The 20,652-nt window shown below is 42.9% G+C and overlaps 1 protein-coding gene across 8 annotated transcripts in view; it reads left to right on the forward strand.

Moving 5' to 3' along the window:
- Positions 1-2,750: 2,750 nt before the first annotated feature.
- Positions 2,751-20,652, forward strand: part of FHOD3 (formin homology 2 domain containing 3) — a 400,221-nt gene continuing 382,319 nt past the window's right edge. For all 8 annotated transcript variants that reach the window (XR_010069969.1, XM_063326254.1, XM_063326253.1 and 5 more), the window contains exon 1: positions 2,751-3,296. Coding sequence is in view for 7 of the 8 variants with exons in the window: in XM_063326254.1 (XP_063182324.1) it covers positions 3,117-3,296 (180 nt within the window). In the remaining variant the exon portion in view is untranslated. The remainder of the gene's footprint in view (positions 3,297-20,652) is intronic.

The raw sequence follows: 20,652 nt of genomic DNA on the forward strand, positions 1-20,652 counted from the left end.
AAATCTGTGTCTTCTCTTTCCACCTGTATTGTTTTAATTCAAATTCAAATAAAATCCAGCTTCTGAAATTCAAAGGCCTGTAGTGGTTTGAGGATGTTTCCAATACAGAAAAAGAACAGGCAGATGTACCCCAAAGCTCTGGCTGACTCAGGATTCTTTCACATTTGCATTGCTCTATTTTCTTTCCAGCACTGGTCATAAAAATTATCTCCACTGACCACCTCATAGGTGGGAATCCAGTTGAAGATCATAATATACATTGTTTAATTCCTCCTTGTGGGACTCAGAGTCTGTGGCTCGATGTTTTGATGTTGAACCTTACAATTATCTGATCTCTGCAAGGATTGCACTCATCCTTTATTTTTGTTTGCTGGTACTGGAGGAAAGATAGCTGATGCTGTCTCACATAGACTCTATACAAAATCTTGGCTTCCATGTTTTATTTCAAATTGCCCTCCAAGTGTTATTGCCTCTGCAATGAGACAAATGCAATATATTAATTGGATTAATCCAATGAATAGGAATCTTACACCACCCCATATTGATTATTGATTAGCAGCAAACATACAAATTCATTTTACAAAATTGGAAGCTTAATATAAATGTATGATTAACAAATCCAAAATATCCTGTTTAATCTTGACATTACATGGTGACAAAAATATACAACTTAAATAAGTAGACAGATAAGCAGCAATACTGTTTTCTCTAGAAACTAAATGGTCAATACTAAAGCAGATGCTAAAATACATTTCTTTGTAAAATATGAATTTTCAATTGCTTGGATACAAAACTTAAAATCAGGACTTCACCATGTTTAACTTTTGATGGTGCATGACAATCGCAACCGAGAGACAGGGATGAGAAACGGGGCAAGACAGCCCATGGGCCCTTTATCTTGTCCAAGCTGAGGGAGAAGAAAAAAAGAAGCAGATAAAACATCAGCTGTGAAATATCTGAGATGGCAATAAAGCTTATGAGTTTTAAAATTCTCCTGCGATTTAGCAATCTTCATGCTAGATGCTCTTTTCTGAAAATATGCATAACTGCAGGCAAAACCGAATCATGACAAGTCAGTCCTGAGAATAAGAAACAGAAGGACAGACCACGTGTGGACAGAAATCCCCTTTTGTCCCAGTGATGAAAAATACTCCCAAACCAGTAATCATTTTGGGAGGAAACGGTTGCTTCATGCCAACACTATGATCTAGGGGTCATGCTTTCTTGCTTAAGACATATAATTTCTGTGATAAATCCCCTGTTTCTCACAGTGCTACAGCTCTTGTCCCACAGCCCTCTCCATGAAGGACGAAAGGATGGGCAGTCAAAGTACAGTGCATCCCCTTGGGTATGTGATCAGCCCGTGGAAATGCAGCCATTCCCCCAGGACAGTGAGACCCTTTGTTCTCGGTATTTCACCCATAACTTATTTTGTGTTCCTTCTCCTATACCCTGCACCCCCAAGAGTGAAGACACCAGGGTGTGTGCATCCCTGATCCTCACAGATGAGGCTGCACACTTGGTAACACAGCACAGAGTCATAGAACGGTTTGGGTTGGAAGGGACCTTAAAGATCATCTAGTTCCAGCCCCCCTGCCATGGGCAGGGACACCTCCCACTAGACCAGGTTGCTCAAAGCCCCATCCAGCCTGGCCTTGAACACTTCCAGGGATGGGGCATTCACAGCTTCTCTGGGCAACCTGTTCCAGTGCCTCACCACCCTCACAGTAAAGAATTTCTTCCTAATATCTAATCTAAATCTACCCTCTTTTAGTTTAAAACCGTTACCCCTTGTCTTATCACTGCACTCCCTGATGAAGAGTCCCTCCCCACCTTTCCTGTAGGCTCCCTTTCGGTACTGGAAGGCCACTATAAGGTCTCCTGGAGCCCTCTGGAAGAGCTGGATGCTGTGCTCTGCTCCTGCCCACGATGCGTTGTCCCACTCCTCCCCTCCAGAAGGAAGGAGCAGGCCCAAGGCAGGACAGCCGAGGTGCCAAGCCATGGCGTGTCCCTGCTCCGGGGCTGAGGAGATCACCCGGGCTGTACCCTTGGGAAGCCAAACAAACCCCGGGGCACCTACAGCCCTAATGGCAAAGAGGGTTTTGTGCAAATACAGAGAAACCCACCCAATAATCTTGGTCAAATACCCGGGTTTCAGGTCAGGGTTGTTTTTTTTTTTCTTTCCCGAAGCAGGTATTATTTAAAACTTCCTTTTTGAGCCGGATGAATACCACGCTGAAGATCTGGGATGTTTGTGACACCAAGACCGAGCTCAGCACAATCCCGCCTCTCACGGGAGGGACACCGCCGCCCGCACCGCACCCTGCGGGGCCGCCCCACCCGCCCCTTCCCTCAGGCCGGGGCCGCCTCCTGCGCCCCCTCCTCGCCCGCTGCCCCCCGAGGGGCCCTGGCGGGGCGCGGTGCCCTCCCGGGCGGGCGGTGGCCGTTATTCCGCCCTGAGGCGACGGTCCCTCGGTCGGCCCTGCGAGGGGTGGGCTGCGGAGGAGAGGTCTCTCCCTCTCCCCCGCCGCAGCGGCTCCCGCTCACTTTCTCCTTCCCCTCCTGCCCGGCCCGGGATCCCGGGCGGACGCTCCTTCCCGCCGCGGGGAGGTCTCCTCAGGAGAGGGAGGAGGGGAGCGCCCTCTCGCTTGACGGCGGCGGCCGCGGGGGGGCGCTGGCCGCCCTCCGCCCGGCGGCTCTGCGCTGCCTGCGCCGGCCGCGGCAGTCCCGCTGCCCGCTCGGCGCGCAGCGGCCGGGAATGGGCGAGCTCCTGCCGCCGCTGCTCTGCCCGCGTCCCCCGGCTCCGGCGCCGCCTCCTTTCTCGGCCTGAAGCGCGCCTGCACTCGTGAACCCCGGCGGGGAAGGGGCCATGGGCCGCCTCCCCGAGGCGCGGCGGCTGTGAGGCGGCCGGCGCTCGCTCGGGGAGCCGGGTAGGCGGCCGGCTAGCCAGCCAGCCAGCCAGCCTGTGCCGCGGGAGGGGGGGGTGGCTACGGCCGGGAGGGGAGGTGCCGCTCCCAGCCGGCGGCGGGCACACCGGCGGACACCCAGCGCCTCGGTGCCGGTGACTCGGGGGTGCCCGCTCGCCGCCCGCGCCCCCACCGCCGCCGCGGCGGCGGATGGATGGATGCGGCATGGCCACGCTGGTGTGCCGGGTGCAGCTGCTGGATGACACCGACCCCTTCAACAGCACCAACTTCCCCGAGCCCACCCGGCCGCCGCTGTACACCTTCCGGGAGGACATCCCGCTCGCCACCCAGCTGGCCGGGGTTCACCGCCTCCTGCGTGCCCCGCAGAAGGTACGCGGGAAGGGGGGGCTGGGTGCCTGTGTGAGGGGGGGACGGGAACCGGGCGAAGGGCAGCGGCCTCCCCGCGGGAGCCCGGCAGCGGGGAAGACGGCGGGCGGCCCCCAGGCCCTGAGGGGCGGCAGCCCGGGCTCCGCGCCAGGCGGAGGGGCTGCCCGACCGGGCTCCTTCTTGCCCCGCCGGGCTACCCCTCGCCCCGGCAGTATAGGCATTTCCTTAAGTCCCGGGGAGAGGCCCGAGGGACACACGCCGGAGGGGCTCCCCCGCTGCTCTGGTGGGTTCCTCATTGCCTTCAAGGGCTGCTGCCGCCTCTGCGTTAGCTGTAGCTGCTGTAGGTTTTCCTCTAGGAGGGGGAACACCCCCCCCCCCCCCCCAAACCAAAGCCCGAGCTGGGTATCAAATGCTAAATGCCTGTCCCTTGCTAGTGACTTCGAGATATCTGGAGGTATTGAGGAATAACGCGTTAAGGACAGCCGAGCTGCGAGGACAGGCAGGAATCCCAGCTTTGCTGTGGTAAGGTTTAATGAGCTGGGCAGTTACAGCAAGGGCTTTGGTAAAAATAGCAGCGTGTCTGCTGCCCTTGAAACAATTGGTACTACTGGTCTGAGCTCTTGCGAAGAGCTGCAGCATTGTTACTGCCACGGCCCCTGTCAGATCTCACCTATCTCTTCTTGCATACTTCTTCTAATACGTGTGTTGGCATCTATAGCGCTGCCCTTGAAGTCAGGCACCCGGGCATGATCCTTGAATTTTCAGTTTTCAAAGCAATGCCATTGATTGACATAATAATAATGTTCTTTCATTATTATCTTGTATCTGCACATTAGTTCTGCAGAGTGCACTGAAGAAAAAAGGAAAAGTGCCCACTTCTTTTTTTCTTCCCAGAAGAAAACAAAGTAAAAGTTGTAAAACTTTTATTTTCTCTGTGATGAAGTGGGCGGAAAATACTCTCTTAACATTACTTGTTGTATTATATCTTGCTCTTGGGAGCTTGCGTGAAGATGACAAAGGGCTGTATGTGCCCTTAGATTTAAGGATATCCAAAAGCCCATAAAAGTATTTCAGAGAAAAGCTCTTGGAGTAGACAGAAGTTTTGCATTTGTAGAACAGTTTCTCGCATAATAGTTGCCAAGGATACAGCATCCAGTGAACAGAGCTCTGCTTAATGCACAAAACCTTTGGAAGCTCTTGGTGCGCTGGGTCAATTCTGTTTTCATGTGCTCAGTCGTCCCCAATTCAGAGACTGGTCCCATTGTTTTCAAGGGAGGCTTTTTTTGGAGTCAAAGCTAATTAAAAGGAGGGCAGGATGGATTCCGACATCTAATGGAGTAAATAAAAAGATATTTTAAAATGTGTTTTTACAGTTAATTCAGCAGTTAATTACTTGTTTTTCAGTGGTATTCCACTGTGTGGTGTTTTGCTTTTACTTTGCTTTGAATGCTGGCCTGGCACTTTTTTTATAACCCAAAAACTAACGCAAAAAACTCCAGGGTTTAGTGTCTTAGGAGCCACCTAAAATCCATGGCCACTTCTATACGTTTAACTCCTGCCCAGTGTTTCAGCATGCATCATGTTTCAGAAGTTTGTTTAATGTTTGGAAACTGGACTTACAGCCTTTGAATGAAAAGTGGTTTAAGTCTCTAGAGGTGTTGTAAACCCTGCTACTGAAAGGTAGCTAAAGGCAAGTCCTGTCCCAGTGACTTGTTAATCTGAGGTTCTGACTCTTGCATACGTTTTATTTCTGCTGTTTTAATGATATGGGCAGGCTCACTGAAATCTGCTTACGTGGTTACTGTTACCTTTGTGTTTGCAGGACCTATTTCTGGAGTCCTTAATTATGTCTCTTGGCCTTCTCTTAGCTTCTACAAAGAAAAAAAAAATGTTGATTAGACTTGTTTACCTTTACTAGTTATACTGAAAGCTTAGCTCTTTGCGTGCACTTGCAGTTAGTGCATCCTTTCTGTGTTTGGCGTTACATCTTTGTGTGTGATTTTGTAGAACCAACTGATTTGTGTCACGTTTTATGGATGGGCTTTCCATTTTCTTTTTTGGAGGTGGGGATATTCTTTCTGCAGCTTTTCCTCAAGACCGTACTCACCTGGTCTCTAGAAGATCACCATATTAGTTGACCGAGAAGGATTTTGTTCCATTTCTCCCAGACATCAGGACAAACTCTGTGATCTTGGGGGAATGCAGCTGTCAAAGCAGAGCATAGGTTGAAATTCAGGTGTCAGTTCATATTGATGCATTTGAGGCTTGATTGATTAATTACTTTGAAAACTAGTGAGCTAATGGATTGATGGTCCATTTAATACCCTGATAGTGACTAGAGTAAAATATCCTGAAACAGATGGAGGAGTTTATAACTCAAATACATAGGAATGCTGATGTCTAAATCATTCCTGAAATCTTCTAAACTGTTGGCCTTTTTGCCAGCAAGTTGGAATGGTCAATGCTAGCTTTCTTTCATCTGTTTTTAAGTCATCGTCTTTTGACTTGACTTGATGAATATTAATGTATCCTCTGAGTGGAGGTGCCAACTCGCTGCCTTCAAATCTCCAGCTGGTTTGTGCATCTCTGCGTAGACAATGTACTGCTGTGGGATGTACTTGAGAGACTGAAGTCTGTAGCAGGAATCCAGCTCACTTCAATGTCAGATTTTGTCATTGCTGAGTTCAGACTTGTAGTGATGATGGTATTTTTGTAGTTAATAAAATAACTTGTATGTTGCAAGTCATTGTAAGTTTACATAAGTCTATGATTCTATGATTCTATGATTCTATGATTCTATTGTAAGTTAAGTATTATAAACAATTATTAAGAAAACCATTTAAAACTCAAATGAAAAATGCTTTGATATTCTGATCTGTCATAGTATGATGTTAGTAGCTTTTTCATAACCAACAAATGTTATAGTTTGACTCCAAAGGGCGGCATTTCCTTAGTCCAGTTCTTTGGAAATACAACTCTTGATTTCGTATTTTGGTTTTACTACTTTTTCTCTTTTAACTCAGAAGCATACTTGAGTCTGGAAGCAAGTCTAGATCTATAAAGTGTCTTCAGAATGGCAATGTTTTTAGATCCTCGTTGGAGGAGCGCAGTGAAGTTAGGTGACTGAGATCTGTGGGTACTGGCTAGGATGGGTTTTACTGCCCTGAATGCATCAAGTATCTGAGTGAGGTGAAGCACCTTAACCAGTTGACAGGGAAAACTAAAAAGAAAGGTGTCTGTAATCCTTCTTTCACTTGGAATTAAGTGTTTTGTTTTAATCTCCTCCCTAACCTTTTTCCCCCCAGCTTCTCTTTGTGCATACACCTTTCCCTACAGCCATATCTCTGGATGAAGCAGTTTACTGTACCCGGGATTGAGCTCGGTTCTGCCTTGTGTATGCGGCAGGCGTGCCTGGTGCCCGCATGCCGAACTGAACCCCACAGGGCAGGGCACTGCCATCAGGAACGCTTGCCTGGGGGTATCCCCCATGGTTTCAGGTGCCTCGGTCCTAGGTGGTGACATACCACCTTGGTTGCCAATGCAACACAGTACTACAAATTTTGTTATGGTATTTTTAGACACATCTACAAATTCTTGCTGAGTAACTAAGCCATGTTACAGAGCTTTTTTGGGTTGCCCACATTAATTTGGTTGCCCAGGTGCCATTTTGGATTTGGCTTTTACTACTTTGTTTGTGAGGATTTTAGGTGTCTCTTACTGTCTGCTGTATGAATGAGAACTGAATCTAGTCTGGACTCTGAATTCAGATGTCCCTTTTGTCCATTTCTGTGAATGCTGGGAAAATTCAGAACTAGATCTAAATTTGTGGCTCAGGCCCAGTGCCAATAATGCGCTTTGAATCTAATTTGGTACTTTGGGTTTGTTGGTTTTGAATTGCTTTGAGTTACTTGATACTTCTGACTTGGCTGACACAGGGTCGCTCAGGAGAGTGTATATATATATATATATATGGCCGATGTCAAGTGGTGTGCTTTTTTTAGAGATCTTCTTCATTATAACTTATTCATATAATTACAGCATGCTGAGTATGTTGCCATATTCTGTTTTCACATCCCACTGTACCGTTCAGTGTTGGGGCAGCTCTGTAAGAAACACATGTTCATAATAATATAGGAAATCACACTGTCTAATTTATGAAGAAGATGTAATGGAAATACTTTGTGTAATAATGAAAAACCAAAAAAGAAACCTCACAGTGCATGCGGTGTACTAGTGGCATGGAGGAAATGGGAGATACTGTGCTATAAGGATAGTTCTTTTAGCCTCCTGTTCCCCCTGAGAAAACTGGAGGCAACTTCTGTGTTTAAATCTATTCCAAGAATTTGTAATTAGGAACAATGTCATTCAAGAAATAGTGGTATAAGCAAATCCAATGAGCACTAGAGGGATTCGGGAGTTTCATTCATAAAGAAGCCATCCAGATTTCCGTCTTCAGCTGCTGTGATTTTGCCCTAGATTAAAGCCATGACTGACTCTGGGGCATGGTGTGATGTAAACTGATAGCAGAGGCTGTTCCACCGGGTTCTGTCCTGGCATGGAGCTTAGCTCTGGCATTGAACTCAACGCCAGGCTGTATCCTGGCGTCAACTTCAGGTTTTCTGAGAACAGAAAACCTACTAACTGGCTCCTTTTCCCTGGGTTTCCTTGAAGCACTGTGGCATTAAGAAATGCCGTGGTACACAGATGCTAGGCAGAAGCAAGAAGAAGAGAGGGCGGTTTGGGTCCTGATCCTGCTGAAGGTAGCGGTAAATAGAGCGACTGTTCTCTGAAGAGAGTATTTTTGGGTTGGTCATTGTGCTCTTCATGGGAGCTGAAGAATAGAAGACGAAAACTGGAATGTCATCATTGTCCCAGGGAAAATAAACGCACAGGCAGGAGAAGCTGGCTGATAACTTCTGCAAGTGTTGCTGCTGAGGACTGGGGAGTATTTTAGTTGAGGGCTGTCTTCCTATTCTCCCTGAGGCAGGTGGACATCAGCTCTTTCTCATCCTTCAAGAGAAAGAGGGGACTTAACACAGCAGTTATTTCTGACAGGTTTCCAAAGTGTTCTGGATCTAGCCAAATATTTCTGGAGCTGACAAAGTCCCATGCTTCAAGAGATTGACCCTGTAGTGGTTGTGTGTGCTTGAGTTTTGTAGGGAAGTATTTATGAGGGCAGAGTGGATAGGATCCAGCTCAGTCTTCTGACTCGAAAGCACAGGCTGCATTATTTTCCTGTGTGAAACACACTCTTCTGGGGGAGTATAAACACCCACCCAAAGGCACAACTGTGAAAAGCTGCCCGGTCTCCAGCAGCTTATTGTCTCCTGCTGTGTGGGCCTTCAAAGGGGCAGAGATACCTGTACAGCAGATACGAAGTAACTGTCAAACACTGGGCTTTAGCTCCAGGAGTTTAACATAAGAGGTCTTTGAAGTTCTTGCAAGGTTCTTCTGATGAGTTATAGTTTGGGCAAGTTATAGTTAAGTTCAGCTGTTTGATTTAGGCTTAAAAGCCATATTGTAAAAGCAGGGGAGCAGACCTGTCCTGGAGGTCTAATTCCTGAATTTGACACTTCCCTCTTGCAAGTGTCTCAGTTTGGCTGCTCGTGTCTTGAGTCTCTGTAGAGCTCAGTGTCAAGAATGATGGGAGCGAGTGTGATGTCAGCAGGTAGTTCTCAGGGGACCGTTCAATTTTGAAATCACAGACTGGTCAGATGCAGCATCTGGAAAGTGACAGCGCCATGCATTTACTGGAGGTTTGTAATCAAACAAAGGAGGTGAATAGGAAAAAGTTAGATTTTGCTTCCAGGTCTTGTACTTGCAGTTACAAATGTCAATGTTTTCTTTCAAAACCATTTGTAGATACCTCCTTTCTTCCAAACTCTTCCAAGATTGCTCTATGAAGATTGCCAGTGGCTTGAGTTAGCAAGAGACTAAGACAATTTCAGCCTGTATCTGTGTTGGTGGAAGAATGGTCAGGGAAACATGTGGGGCCTGGCATGCTGCAATCTCCTCTTCTTCCTGTGTTGTCCCAAATAAGAACAAAAGTTCTAAAAATTTTCAGGAAGAGTTTCCTCTTTCCAGTGCTTGCACAGCCATCCTCCCTCACCAGTAATTAGGGTCTAAATGAGAGTCCCTTTTCTTTCTGTCTGATCTCATTCACTGGGTTGTGAAGATGAGTATTACAACCCTTGTGCAATTGTACGCAAGGCAGTTGGGCTGTAAGTCGATCATCCATCACATTATCACCTGTGACAACGCCACTTGGTTTTACAGTCCACTTCTCTGACTGCAATTCAGCCAGGACAGAGGTTGCTAACTCTACTTTTTCAAAAAGTGTCATGTATTTTTTGGTGACCCTGAGTGGCGTGGGTTGGGTCTATAGACCTTCTTTGGGGAACAGTGCTTCAGTAAGCTGTACCCGTGTGCTGGGATATTCCTTCATTACCGGCTCAGAGGAAAGAGTGCCAGCTACTACACCTCTGTCATCACTTTCCACACCACCTGGATTGCATTATATTAATATTAACTTTATATTGTATTACAGTTATTAATAAGACAGCAAGGAATGTTGTTACATATTTTTAGCAGAGGAACAAGTTGGGACAAAAGTAATCGCGAGTTCTCTAGTAGGCCCAGCTACCTAGAAACATCTGCAGCCATCTGGCTTATGAAACTATTGAAGTAAAGGTGAGACTTGAAAGTTCACTTTCCACGTCATCAGCTTAATACATGTATGTATTAAAAAATGCATTGCAGTTTCCAATTCCAAATGCTTGAAAAGAAGTAATTTTCTCATTCCCAGCATTTTAAGAATGCTTTAAAAAAAAAGAAAAAAAAAAAGGCTTAGACCTTTTCCTTTACTTTCAGTAGGACTACTTGACTTTAGTAGTACTTCTAAACTGACCCTCTACCTGTATTGTGAGGAAGATATTTATTTGAATTACAAAGTCCTGGAAAAAAGTTGCTTATTTTGATTCTGGATGCCTAGTCATTATTGCTAAACAAGGGCAATGCAGTATTATTATTTGGTCATCATTTTACATGGTAATGTTCGGTAGGCTGAATGGCAAAGAGTGGGGGGACTGGAAAAGCAGCTTCATCTCTTTTTAGTCATAGTTCTAGAGTGGTTTTTAAGGCAAAGTATATATACTTGGAAAAATGAGACTTGGACAGTGTTGCCTGGTGTTTACTAACAGTTCAACTCTTGATATCAGGCAGATGAGAAAAAGCTGCATAAATAAACAAATCATAATACAAAGTCAAGTCAGGTATGCGTCATTACATGCAGTAGTGGAGGGGTGTGTATTGTTTAAAGCTTTATGGTTGTCAGCCACAAAAATAGTAAGCTGGATCTTGTGCTTTGTGTAGGTAAACAGGTTGTATTGCTTTAACTCTATTGATACAGATAAAGCATTACAATTTTCCTTTTGTACATAGCATGCGTGATTATATTGGAATAAAATGCACTTACAGATAGCTTGTATTTCCCTATTTAGGAAAGAAAGTTATGCCGCCTTCATCTTGGTTTCTGTGTTATCTTCTACTTTTAGAAACTAGAGACTATGCCAGTTAAAAAGATAATTTTAAGTATCATTGATGTTGATTCAAAAATGAAAATGTGAGACATTTCAGCACTGTTCTTTGAAGCTAGTCGCCTCAGATTTACTAATGAGCCCTTCAGCCTTTGTAAGTCAAATTGGGAAAAATAAGTATTTTCTTTAGAATTATAAATATACTATTGCAGCTGTATGTAACAGCTTCAGAGATAAAGTAGCTGCGTCAGCTGCAGGTGAGCTGCCTAGGGATTTTGTGTCTAGCTTTTTCTGATGGCTATGTTATCAGCAAGGAGAAGATGAAGTTCTGGGCCCCTCTCTGGTGGGGCTGCTCAGCACGTTCATTGTGAACCACCTGGCATGATTTGGGGGCTGGCAAAGGAGGCAGCTGTAACTCTCATAGCTGTGCCAGCTAGGTTGCTCATCCAAGGGTCATATGCAAGGTAAGGCTACCTAAAAAATCACGTCTGTTTTCTTACTTCATTACTACAAGGCTATTTTACAGCAAGGTTTGCGAGAAAAGAGCCTAACAGCAGGGTGTGCAATCAGGATACCAACAGGAATCTCATCTGTGCTACTGAAATGCCAAATGGGGACTTATGCCTGGTTTTTGTCAGGGTGGAGCAGTTGTTCTGAATTTTCTCCAAAGCACCAGTGATGACCCCATTCTAGCTGTGTTGTAGACAAATAGTCTTCTAGTGCTTGGAAACACTTGGCATTTTATGGGAAGTGGAGAAATCGAAAGAGCTACATATCTACCCTCTGTTTATTACCATATTCCAGCAGCTGTCCCTGGAGCGTGACCTTTGGCTCCATGCACAAAAGGGTTTTTTTTTTCCCTCCATCTCTAGCATTGTGAGGGAATTGGCTTGCAAAAATCTGGAGTTCTCTGCCCTCTTTATGGGAGGTCTTGGTGTCTCTGGTGGGGGAGACCCTCTCAGCTTTGCCAGGCAGAGAATTAAGGATATCTGTTGAGCTTTATTCTTTGCACCTGAGAGGTGTAGCAATCCTGCAGGGCCTCAGCCATTAAAGGTGATGAGCAGCTGGAGAAGAGGAGGGAAGAAGCAGCAAGGGGGAGAAGGAAAATGGTGCCGTTTCCTGTGACCCTTGGAAGAAAGGGAAGATTCCTGGAACTGTGAAGTTCGTGTGTTCTGCCCTGTCTCACAGGCACTGAGGAACTCTGTAGTTGACTGTTGCCTCTAAAAAGTAAGTGAACTTGTGGGATTTCTTTGGGTTTTGGTGTGTTGTGGTGTTTTTGGTTTTTTGTTTGTTTTGTTTTAAACTTGGTCACTTTCAAAAGGGTGCAAGGATTGATAGTGGTCAGTGCCAAGGAAAGGAGGTGAGCTGCAGATTTACCTGTGTCTGGTTATGGAAGTGTGTCGGTCCTAAGGCTAGTGCCCTCTGAATTTCAGAAGTTTCCCTCAAGAAACACATTTCTTCGAACTCTTTTATGCCTATTTATAGAAAACTGTAATGTGATTTGAAAATGCACACTTTTGAAAAACTGTGTGCCTGAGGAGGAAAAGATACTGTTAGGGCAAATGACACTATTTGTGTAACTTGTGCTTTTCAATCTCTACACGTGTTTCTTCCCTGTCTTCATCATTCTTTCTTTCAAGTACTTTGTATCATGCTACCAGTTGAGTCAAGCTTCTCTTAAAAATGCAGAAGGCTTGTAATTCTCCAGTGACCACAGGTAAGGTAGGCAAGCTTTATTCACAAGTGGAAAAGCAGGGTATAAGTAAAACATGGTATTTTATTTCAGACAGATGTGACCAATTTAATGTGTGTTAGTATTCTAAATGATTAATGTATTGCAGTGATCATTGCTGGTCACAGTTGAAGGACTCTCATTTTACTGTGAATTTTTTGTTCTGGTTTGATTATAATACATGAGACATTTTCTCTTGTAGCTGTACAAGGCAGAATGAAATGCAGCTCTTCTGGATTTAGTATGTGCTGTTTTGTGTGCCTGTGACCCAAGCATTCCCTTCCTGTCTTGTGCAGCCTTCGTTTGATATTGTAATACTCCTCATTATGCTTCCTTGTTTATGTCCCCTTTCCACATTTTTGAGCAGAAGTGAGCTTAAGTTATTGAAAGTAATGCATTTCGATTTGTTATAGTTGCCTTGTAGATGGTAACATGTTCTTCTTTAGATGCTGAGTCCAATTTTGTTTTTTTTAGCCTAATTAAAAAGTTAACTTGTCTGCAGTATTGTTTCAGCTTCTGTATGGTGGTTTTACTGGGTTTTATTCTGCCTTATGTGTTGTTACTGTAATTAAGAAGCTTCTTCTAGACTGAATTTTGGCTTAAGAAGGAAAACGAGCCATTTTTGTGATGAAACTCAATATTGGGGGGTAAGTGGTAGAAGAAAATCCTGATCTTTTAGAAGGTAAAGGAGCATAGTTTCTGAGACTCAGGGTGTGTTTCTTCAGATGCTACTTAATTAAGCTTATAGGTTTCCTGTCTTCTCAATGGACTTTTTTTTTTTTTGCTTGGTTTTGAAATGTGCACCGAAAAAGCTACCACAGTTAGGAAAGTGAATTCACGCTAAAGCCTAGTGTATGCCCATATCTTTGAGTTTCTGAAATTACTGTTCAGATTCTCAGAGTTCAGTTTTTCCGGTGCTTTTATTTCACTTGCTGAAGAGAAATGCCCTTTGGAGGAACAACCACCTGTAGATAAGTTTGAAGGTGGAAGCTTGCGATAATGCAGAGAATTATCTCAAGATGCATATATTCTTTCTTTGCTAATTAGATGTGCCTTAATTTATATGTGTGTTGAGCTTGAAAGTCTTTCTCTTATCAAGGGATCTGAAGGAAAAGTGTAATATTCATCTGTACGAAGATGAAGAGGGAGAGAATGCTGTTTAGGCTCATTTTCAGAAGCTGGATCGAAAAAGATTAATGGTCCTGGAATACTGGTAATGAAACACAGCCTTACTCTTCCTCCCATCATTGATTAGTATTCAGCTCCAGTTTTAGTGTGTGGAAGTCATTACTGTTTGATAGATCATTTAGCTATATGCTAGAGGATACATGATTGCATTGTGGTGTCACCTTTTTTTTTGTTTTGATAGTCTCAAAACATTAGGTCCTATAGGTCTTAAGTCTGAAGCTGTCTGTTACACAACAAGATTAGTTTCTTCTTATTTAAAAAAAATCTGTATAGTTGTAGGGAAAAGCCTGAAGATGTGACTTTTGAAGATTAAAAAGACAGTGAGAGCTTAATATTTTTAATTAAGAGTTAACACTTGAATGTATAAAAACATCCTGACTTGAAGAAAAGACATTTTATTTTTTTTTATTTTGTTCAGTGTTACGAAAAACAGGTATTTAAAAGCATCCTTGCAAATGCTGTTTCAAAATGCGTCCTGTAACTGCTACCTCAGCACAGAAGTTCAGGAGCACGCAGGGTGACAAGTGAATTGTGTCCTCACTGGCAGTATTTTCAGGGCAGGATTGAAGTACGCTGCTTTAGCGTTGACAAAGCTAAGTCATCTGAACAGCTGCCAATGAAGGTAAAAGGATATTGATTTTCAAGGTTGCCAAAACAGTGTCTGTCTTTTGTGAGCGCTAAATCATATTGAAAGGAATTGGAGTAAAACTGTCATTTGTTCTAATGTTTTCCTTTGTGGACTATTAATCAAGACTGGCAAGATGCAAGTGTATGCTCTGCCGATAAAGACACCCATTAGTATGGAGCAACTGTCTGTCTAGTGCTGCTCCTCCCAGTGGGGACTCCAGTTTACCATCACGTTCTCTCAACATGTTTCAACATGTAATTGCATTGGCCTGTATACGGCAGCGTGGCCGTCTTGGGCTTTAATCCTAGCTGTTGGAAGAGTGCTGATTGAATTGCAGGCTAAAAATAGGCTTTATTCAGACATGCTGTACACTATCAGTTGCGCTCTGCTTTGGCAGTTTGTTGGTAACATGACATAATTAAAAGTTGACAAAGGCAATATGCAGAATGCTGTCCAGCGACTTCTAGGATTTTTGTCTTGAATGAGGTATTTTCTTAACTTGATGAAGCTGGCTAGCATGGTTACACCTCAAATAAGTGACCTACTGCATTAAATTCTTTGATAGTTCTGGTAGGCTGCTGAAAGAATGTTCTTGCCTTAAAACATTCTTTAGATTGATGTTGCTTTAGTGGGAAAGCCACTGGTAACAGCCCCTAGCATTTGGAAATCATTACGGCTAGGTGTGATTTGAGTGACAAAAAGGAGATCAGAAATATTTTTCAGTGAAGTGTAAGTTGAGTTACATTCCTTTATGTTGTTATGGTTTGTCATTGATATTCCAGCAAATATTTCAGAAAGATATAAGCAGCTGACGAGGGGAGAATAGCTCACTATCTCACGAGTAGTCATCAGCTAGTGTTATTTTAAGAAGTCTCAAGGGAGATTGATTAAAATTATGCTCTCATGTTCTTCATCCACAAAATTAGATTTCTTGAAATAAAAACAGTAATCTAAATCTCTGAGATAATTAAGTACCAACTTGTAACATACTGTTTGGAGAAATATTCAAATGAAAAAAACCCCACCTTTTTCCTCAGTGAATTCTTCTGAAGGAACCGACATGGGATGCAGGCTGCCAAGTACTCAGTCCCTGTGCTTAGATGTTAAATTCAGGGAAGGGAAAATAAACTACAAACAATTTACTGTAAAAAGATTATTTTCTTGGATGATTGTGTGTATACGTAGATGCAATCGAAGCAATGTTATACATACCTTTGTTTTCTCATGTTGGTTATTTGTCCATTTCTTCTAAGTAAGTCGAATCAAGACTCATGTTCTGTAGGTGAGTCACGGGAGGTTAATACTGCAGTTGAAGTCATGTCTGCCTGTTACTTCTTAACAGGCTGGCTGTTTGACAATTTAAAATAAAAGTGACTGATCTCATGCTGTATTTCCATGTGGCTCCTAGTAATTTCTGTGGTTTGATTTATATCTAAAGGCAGATTCCTAAGAGAACCAAAGACTGATGGAATTGGGGTGACTGTACATGAGAAGAGGAAAAAAAGAGGGAGTCTATAAAATTTTCCTGACCCAGAAACAGGAATACAATCATGAGGAGGTTGTTACCCAAATTTAGTATCTCTTGTAGACTTTTCTTTGTCAGTTGTAACTTTGTGAATAGGTGTTATGTCAAGATATTTTGCAGGAGAATCTGTTCTACAAGACTGAAACCCCTCTTCATTTTCAGGTATCTCTCTTAAAAATTGGTAGGTTTTGTTGTGAGAAACTGTAACTAGCTGCCTGGGGACGTGTATGAAGGATTTGGCATGAGTGTTCTTACCATAGCCTGTAACAGCATACTTGTGTAACCTTGCGCCTGTCCTACCAGGGAATTTGACTCTTATATTTGCTGTTGCAAATATGCAACCTATGGAACCTATTTTGGCTTGATTGTAAAGCTGTAACCACTGGGCAATAACCTGAATGGTGCTCATATTAGTGTCCGTCTTTATGAGCTACTAGTGGAAACGGAAAAACCTATTTACTTAATCAGATGCTATTGAAGATAATTACTGTGTTCAGTTTGTTTTTCTTGCGGAGAAGGAAGGTGAGTGCAAATCCCCAGCCACAGAATGTTTATACGCACACATCATGGTGTTTGGACAATTACAAAGGCTGGTGTAGCAAAGCAATGTTTGTGCCGTCTTTCTTCCTACCCTTCCCCTTGCCTTTTTTTTTTTTTTTCTTTTTTCAGTATTGCAGACCACGCTGTAGTGGCACAAGCTCAGTTTACAAGTGATGGTGGTTTGCGGGTCTCCTCAAGGAGACAGATTTTGACCATTGATGATAACTACTTCATTACTCTTGATGGATGAAACCATGGTGAATGGGTATTTTGTGCATGGGACAACTGTACATGTCTCAAGTAACTAGGGCTTGATCTTTTCTTCCACTGTAGGTAAGAGTGGAAGAAAACTAGCTTGGAGAGGGGTTGTAGTTTTTCAATAAAAGTGCTTATTTAAAACGTGGAAATACTAGCATTGTAATTTCTTGATTCTCAGAAGCAATTTCTGGAGGGCTGTCTATGAAAAGGGTGCTGCTGTAACCTGCAGTGCTAACAAAAAGATAACCTAGTAATGAAATTACATTTAAGCTGTGTATTACAACCTAATATTCAAAGCCTTGTGCGCTCATGACTATATTCCTTAGTTACAGGTAGCAAACGCGTACTGTTAGTTGCAGAGATGCTTGCAGTGGGTAGCATAAATTTGACTTGTAATTTTTTGAGGTCGCTTAGTGAAGAACTTCTGTTTGGAGCTGAGGAGAGTCCAAGCTTTGAAACCCATACATGCAGATGGATAAAACTGGTAGAGCTACTACACTAGTGCAAAAGGAAAAAAACCAAACAAAACCCTTGTAATGCAGACAAAGCCTACCTTGCCCGTGGACACACACCTACATTTCTGGCAGAATGGGGAATGCAAAATAAATATTCTCTTTCCTGTATTAACTCTTGGACAATAGCCATTCCTTCTTCCCAGAAACACGAGGTTTTGGAGCCGTCGGCTGTTTGGGTGCAGGAGCGAGTGGGTGGGCAGAGGAGAGTGGCGCCTGGGATTCCAGGAGCAGCTCGACAGCGGAATGTCTCCTAATGGCAAAATTGGCGTGAAGTTTAAATACCAGCATTGCTGCTGGCAAATTTTACAGTTAATGTTTTGTTTATGTAGTTCTCCCTTGGGTGTTATATTGTGCCCTTAGCATAGTCTCCTAAAGCCCTACAAAGCAAAACAAAGTACTAAGCTGATGAGCAAGCTTTTATTGGCAGCTTGCTTTGTTCTTATCCAGGAGAAAATAGGTTTGTATTTACTCTGTTATTTTATGATTTAGGGGCAGGGGAATTATTTTGCTGTCTTTAAATTCTTCAAGCTTCTGTAAGTGAAAATAAAGTTAAAAGAAGTATGTCTATTGCTTGGAACAAAAAAATGTTAAGTCTTTCCAGCTTCCCTGAAATAAGTGTTATCCCTGAGGCAGCCCCTGAGAAAACTTTCACAACTCATTTCATGAATGAATTGGTATCCATCTGTTTTACTGGTTTGGAGGAAAAATATTTATGTTTCCGTCTCATCAGTGTCATAGCAGCAAGTGTCTAAATTTTCTGTGAGGAAAACAGTGTTTTTTTAAATGTATCTTAGATGAAACATGTTTAAGTTATCATTTTAATATACTAGTTCAATGTAGTAAAAATGCCCAGTTAAGGCAATAAAACTGTATCAAGATGGACTATTTTTTCTCAAGTGTAAACCTCACATATTTGAAACTAGTTAGTTGAACATTTGTAGGAAAAGTTTTTGGGATGAAAGGTTTTACAGAATTTGTCATGAAAGTGACGTCAATACCTATTCAAGCAGTTGATTTGGAAACAGACCTCTTACCAATGTTCAGTTTCCTCCTTTGCCTGAATGGACGTATAACTCCATTTCTCACCTCTCAGGAGAGGGCTGTTACCGTTAAATGTGAGCGGACCATTCCACGTTTGTATTAAAAATATAAATCCAATGTATAGGACTGTGGTGGTATTTGACAGTATGATACAGGCTGTGATCACCCTAGTTTTGGCATGTTGTATTATATAGTTCACGCAAGGAAGGTGTTAATGAGACTTGCCTTTGGGATCTGCTTTTTAAAATGGGCTTAGGAGACTTTTAACTGTTGTGTTTCCTATTAGAGTGATAGGGATCTTTGGAATCATGTTAATGAGTAGGAACTCAGTTTAAAAAACACTATAAGTTTTTGCTATAGCAATTTAAGTGATTTAAATTGGAATAAAATAAAGAAGGAACATATAAATGGGAACCTAAATAAAAATATCACATTTGATTTGGGAACAAGATTTTCTTGAGCCACTGTCAGTTTTTGGGTGAGAGCATAGAAAATGAGTGATGGGAAGAGATTTGCTTGCAAAAATACTTATTGTTGAAGGAACACACCATGTTGGCATATGTAATGAGAGACTCTTGATGTGTAAGGTACTCTCAATGCAAAGATATTTTAGTTCATTTTAGCTTTACTTACCAGATTGTAATGGGACAGTTGTCAGAGGTGAGGATGTTTTCTCCATGCTCTTGATGACACAGCGCTGGCTAATACTTTGCGTCCAGACCAGACCTTAAGTAAGTAATTTTGGTATGTTCCTGTGTGTCTCCATAGCACGGTGATGGATGACTGGTACTTAGAAGCCGTTTTCCTACTCGCTTAGCCATCGCCACTGAGGTTTTCTAGGTATGGGTCAGAGGAGGCATTTTCCTTGGAAGTTTAAACCATCTGAAGTGGATGCAGTGGACTGGTGGGCCATGAGTATGGCTTTAATGTTCAGCTCAGCTGGACTCTCGAACGTTATTTTTCCAAGAGCTCTTTATAGTGAAGCTTAAGCAGTAGGTTTCTGTGGTAACACTGTCCTTGTGTAAATTACAGTAAACGTTTTATTATCCAAAACCAAGGTACTTCTTTCAAACATATTGTAGGTATTATTTGGTTACTGAATGGACACATAGTGCCTTTTGAGCACAGCTGATATGCATCCTTTATCCTGCTTTTTCATTTGATTATGTACTTCTGTTGCCTGTTACCCCTTTGTTACTGTGCTTTGATCATGCTGTCAAATTATTCAGTCTTCATAGTATAAGACTAAACAGCTTCTGGTTTGTACTTGTCTGTTGAACTTCATAGTTCTTCTGCTTTTTCTCCTTCCTGGAAAAAAAAATAAATATGCCCTACTTGGTATTGGAATGGCTTTTCTGTCATGAGCCATCATTTAGGCTTGTATAACAGTCAGCCAGCAGCTGCTATAGGGTTTACATGGAATTTGTTGCATTTCTTATATTGTTTTAGGTTTGCCTTGTTAACGAAGATCATAGGGCTATGTGAAGCTTGACACGTTTAAGGGTAACTCAGCAGAGTGGTTTGTAAACCAAAAATCCTCTCAGCACAAGTTTAACCATAGACAATAATAGATTCCTTTGTCTTAGCATCCTGTTGAGGTTTCGGCAACCACTATGTCTTTTCCAGCCAAAGGAGGGCCAACTTGTTATCACACTGTTGTTTAGCAATCAGGGCTGACCCTTCAGGAATGGAAATTACAGAATGACTTGATTGCACTCTTTGGGAGATGATCATAGTGTACCAAAAAGGTCTCTGACTGTGGAAAAGAATCTCTTGAATATTTTGTGCTAAATGTACCACTGTTCTCAAGTGTGACTTGTGTTACCCGATGCTGAATTCCAACCCAGGCTGTAGTGGGAGGGAAGCACGGATGCTTGGGTCAGCCCCTGACGCGTTATGTTTTTGTTTATAAGCTGAGGTGCTCTTATATGCCTTTCTGTGCCCTAAAGCTGTGTAAGCTTTGTTGTTGCTTTACAGATTCATTTTTTTGGTTTGGTCTCTCACCAAACTGAGAGCTGTTTCTGTCACCCTCGCTTGGACTGTTGCCTTTGCTTAGCAGGGAACCTCGCTCTCCCCACACAGGGGCTCACAGGGCCATTAAGGTGCATAGATATCTTTAATATCTAGACCATCTCAGTACTGTCAGGATGATAAAGTTACTGCATAAAAATCTTTAATCCACTGCTGAAATCTTTAATCCGCTGATGCTTTAGTTCTCCAGAGGAGCCCTAGGTCTCGTTGGTTGTGGCACAGGCTGGACTCTGACTGCCCCTCCTGTAAGAATTGACAGGAGGTCACTGGGGACCACACCAGTATTTAAACCAAAATGTAAGCTAATGAAGCAAGTCCGCTAGAATTCAAATGAATTAAAACCCACCCAAATGAAAATGTAGGTGT

The sequence above is a fragment of the Chroicocephalus ridibundus genome, chromosome 2 (assembly GCF_963924245.1).
Source record: "Chroicocephalus ridibundus chromosome 2, bChrRid1.1, whole genome shotgun sequence".
NCBI lineage: Eukaryota > Metazoa > Chordata > Aves > Charadriiformes > Laridae > Chroicocephalus > Chroicocephalus ridibundus.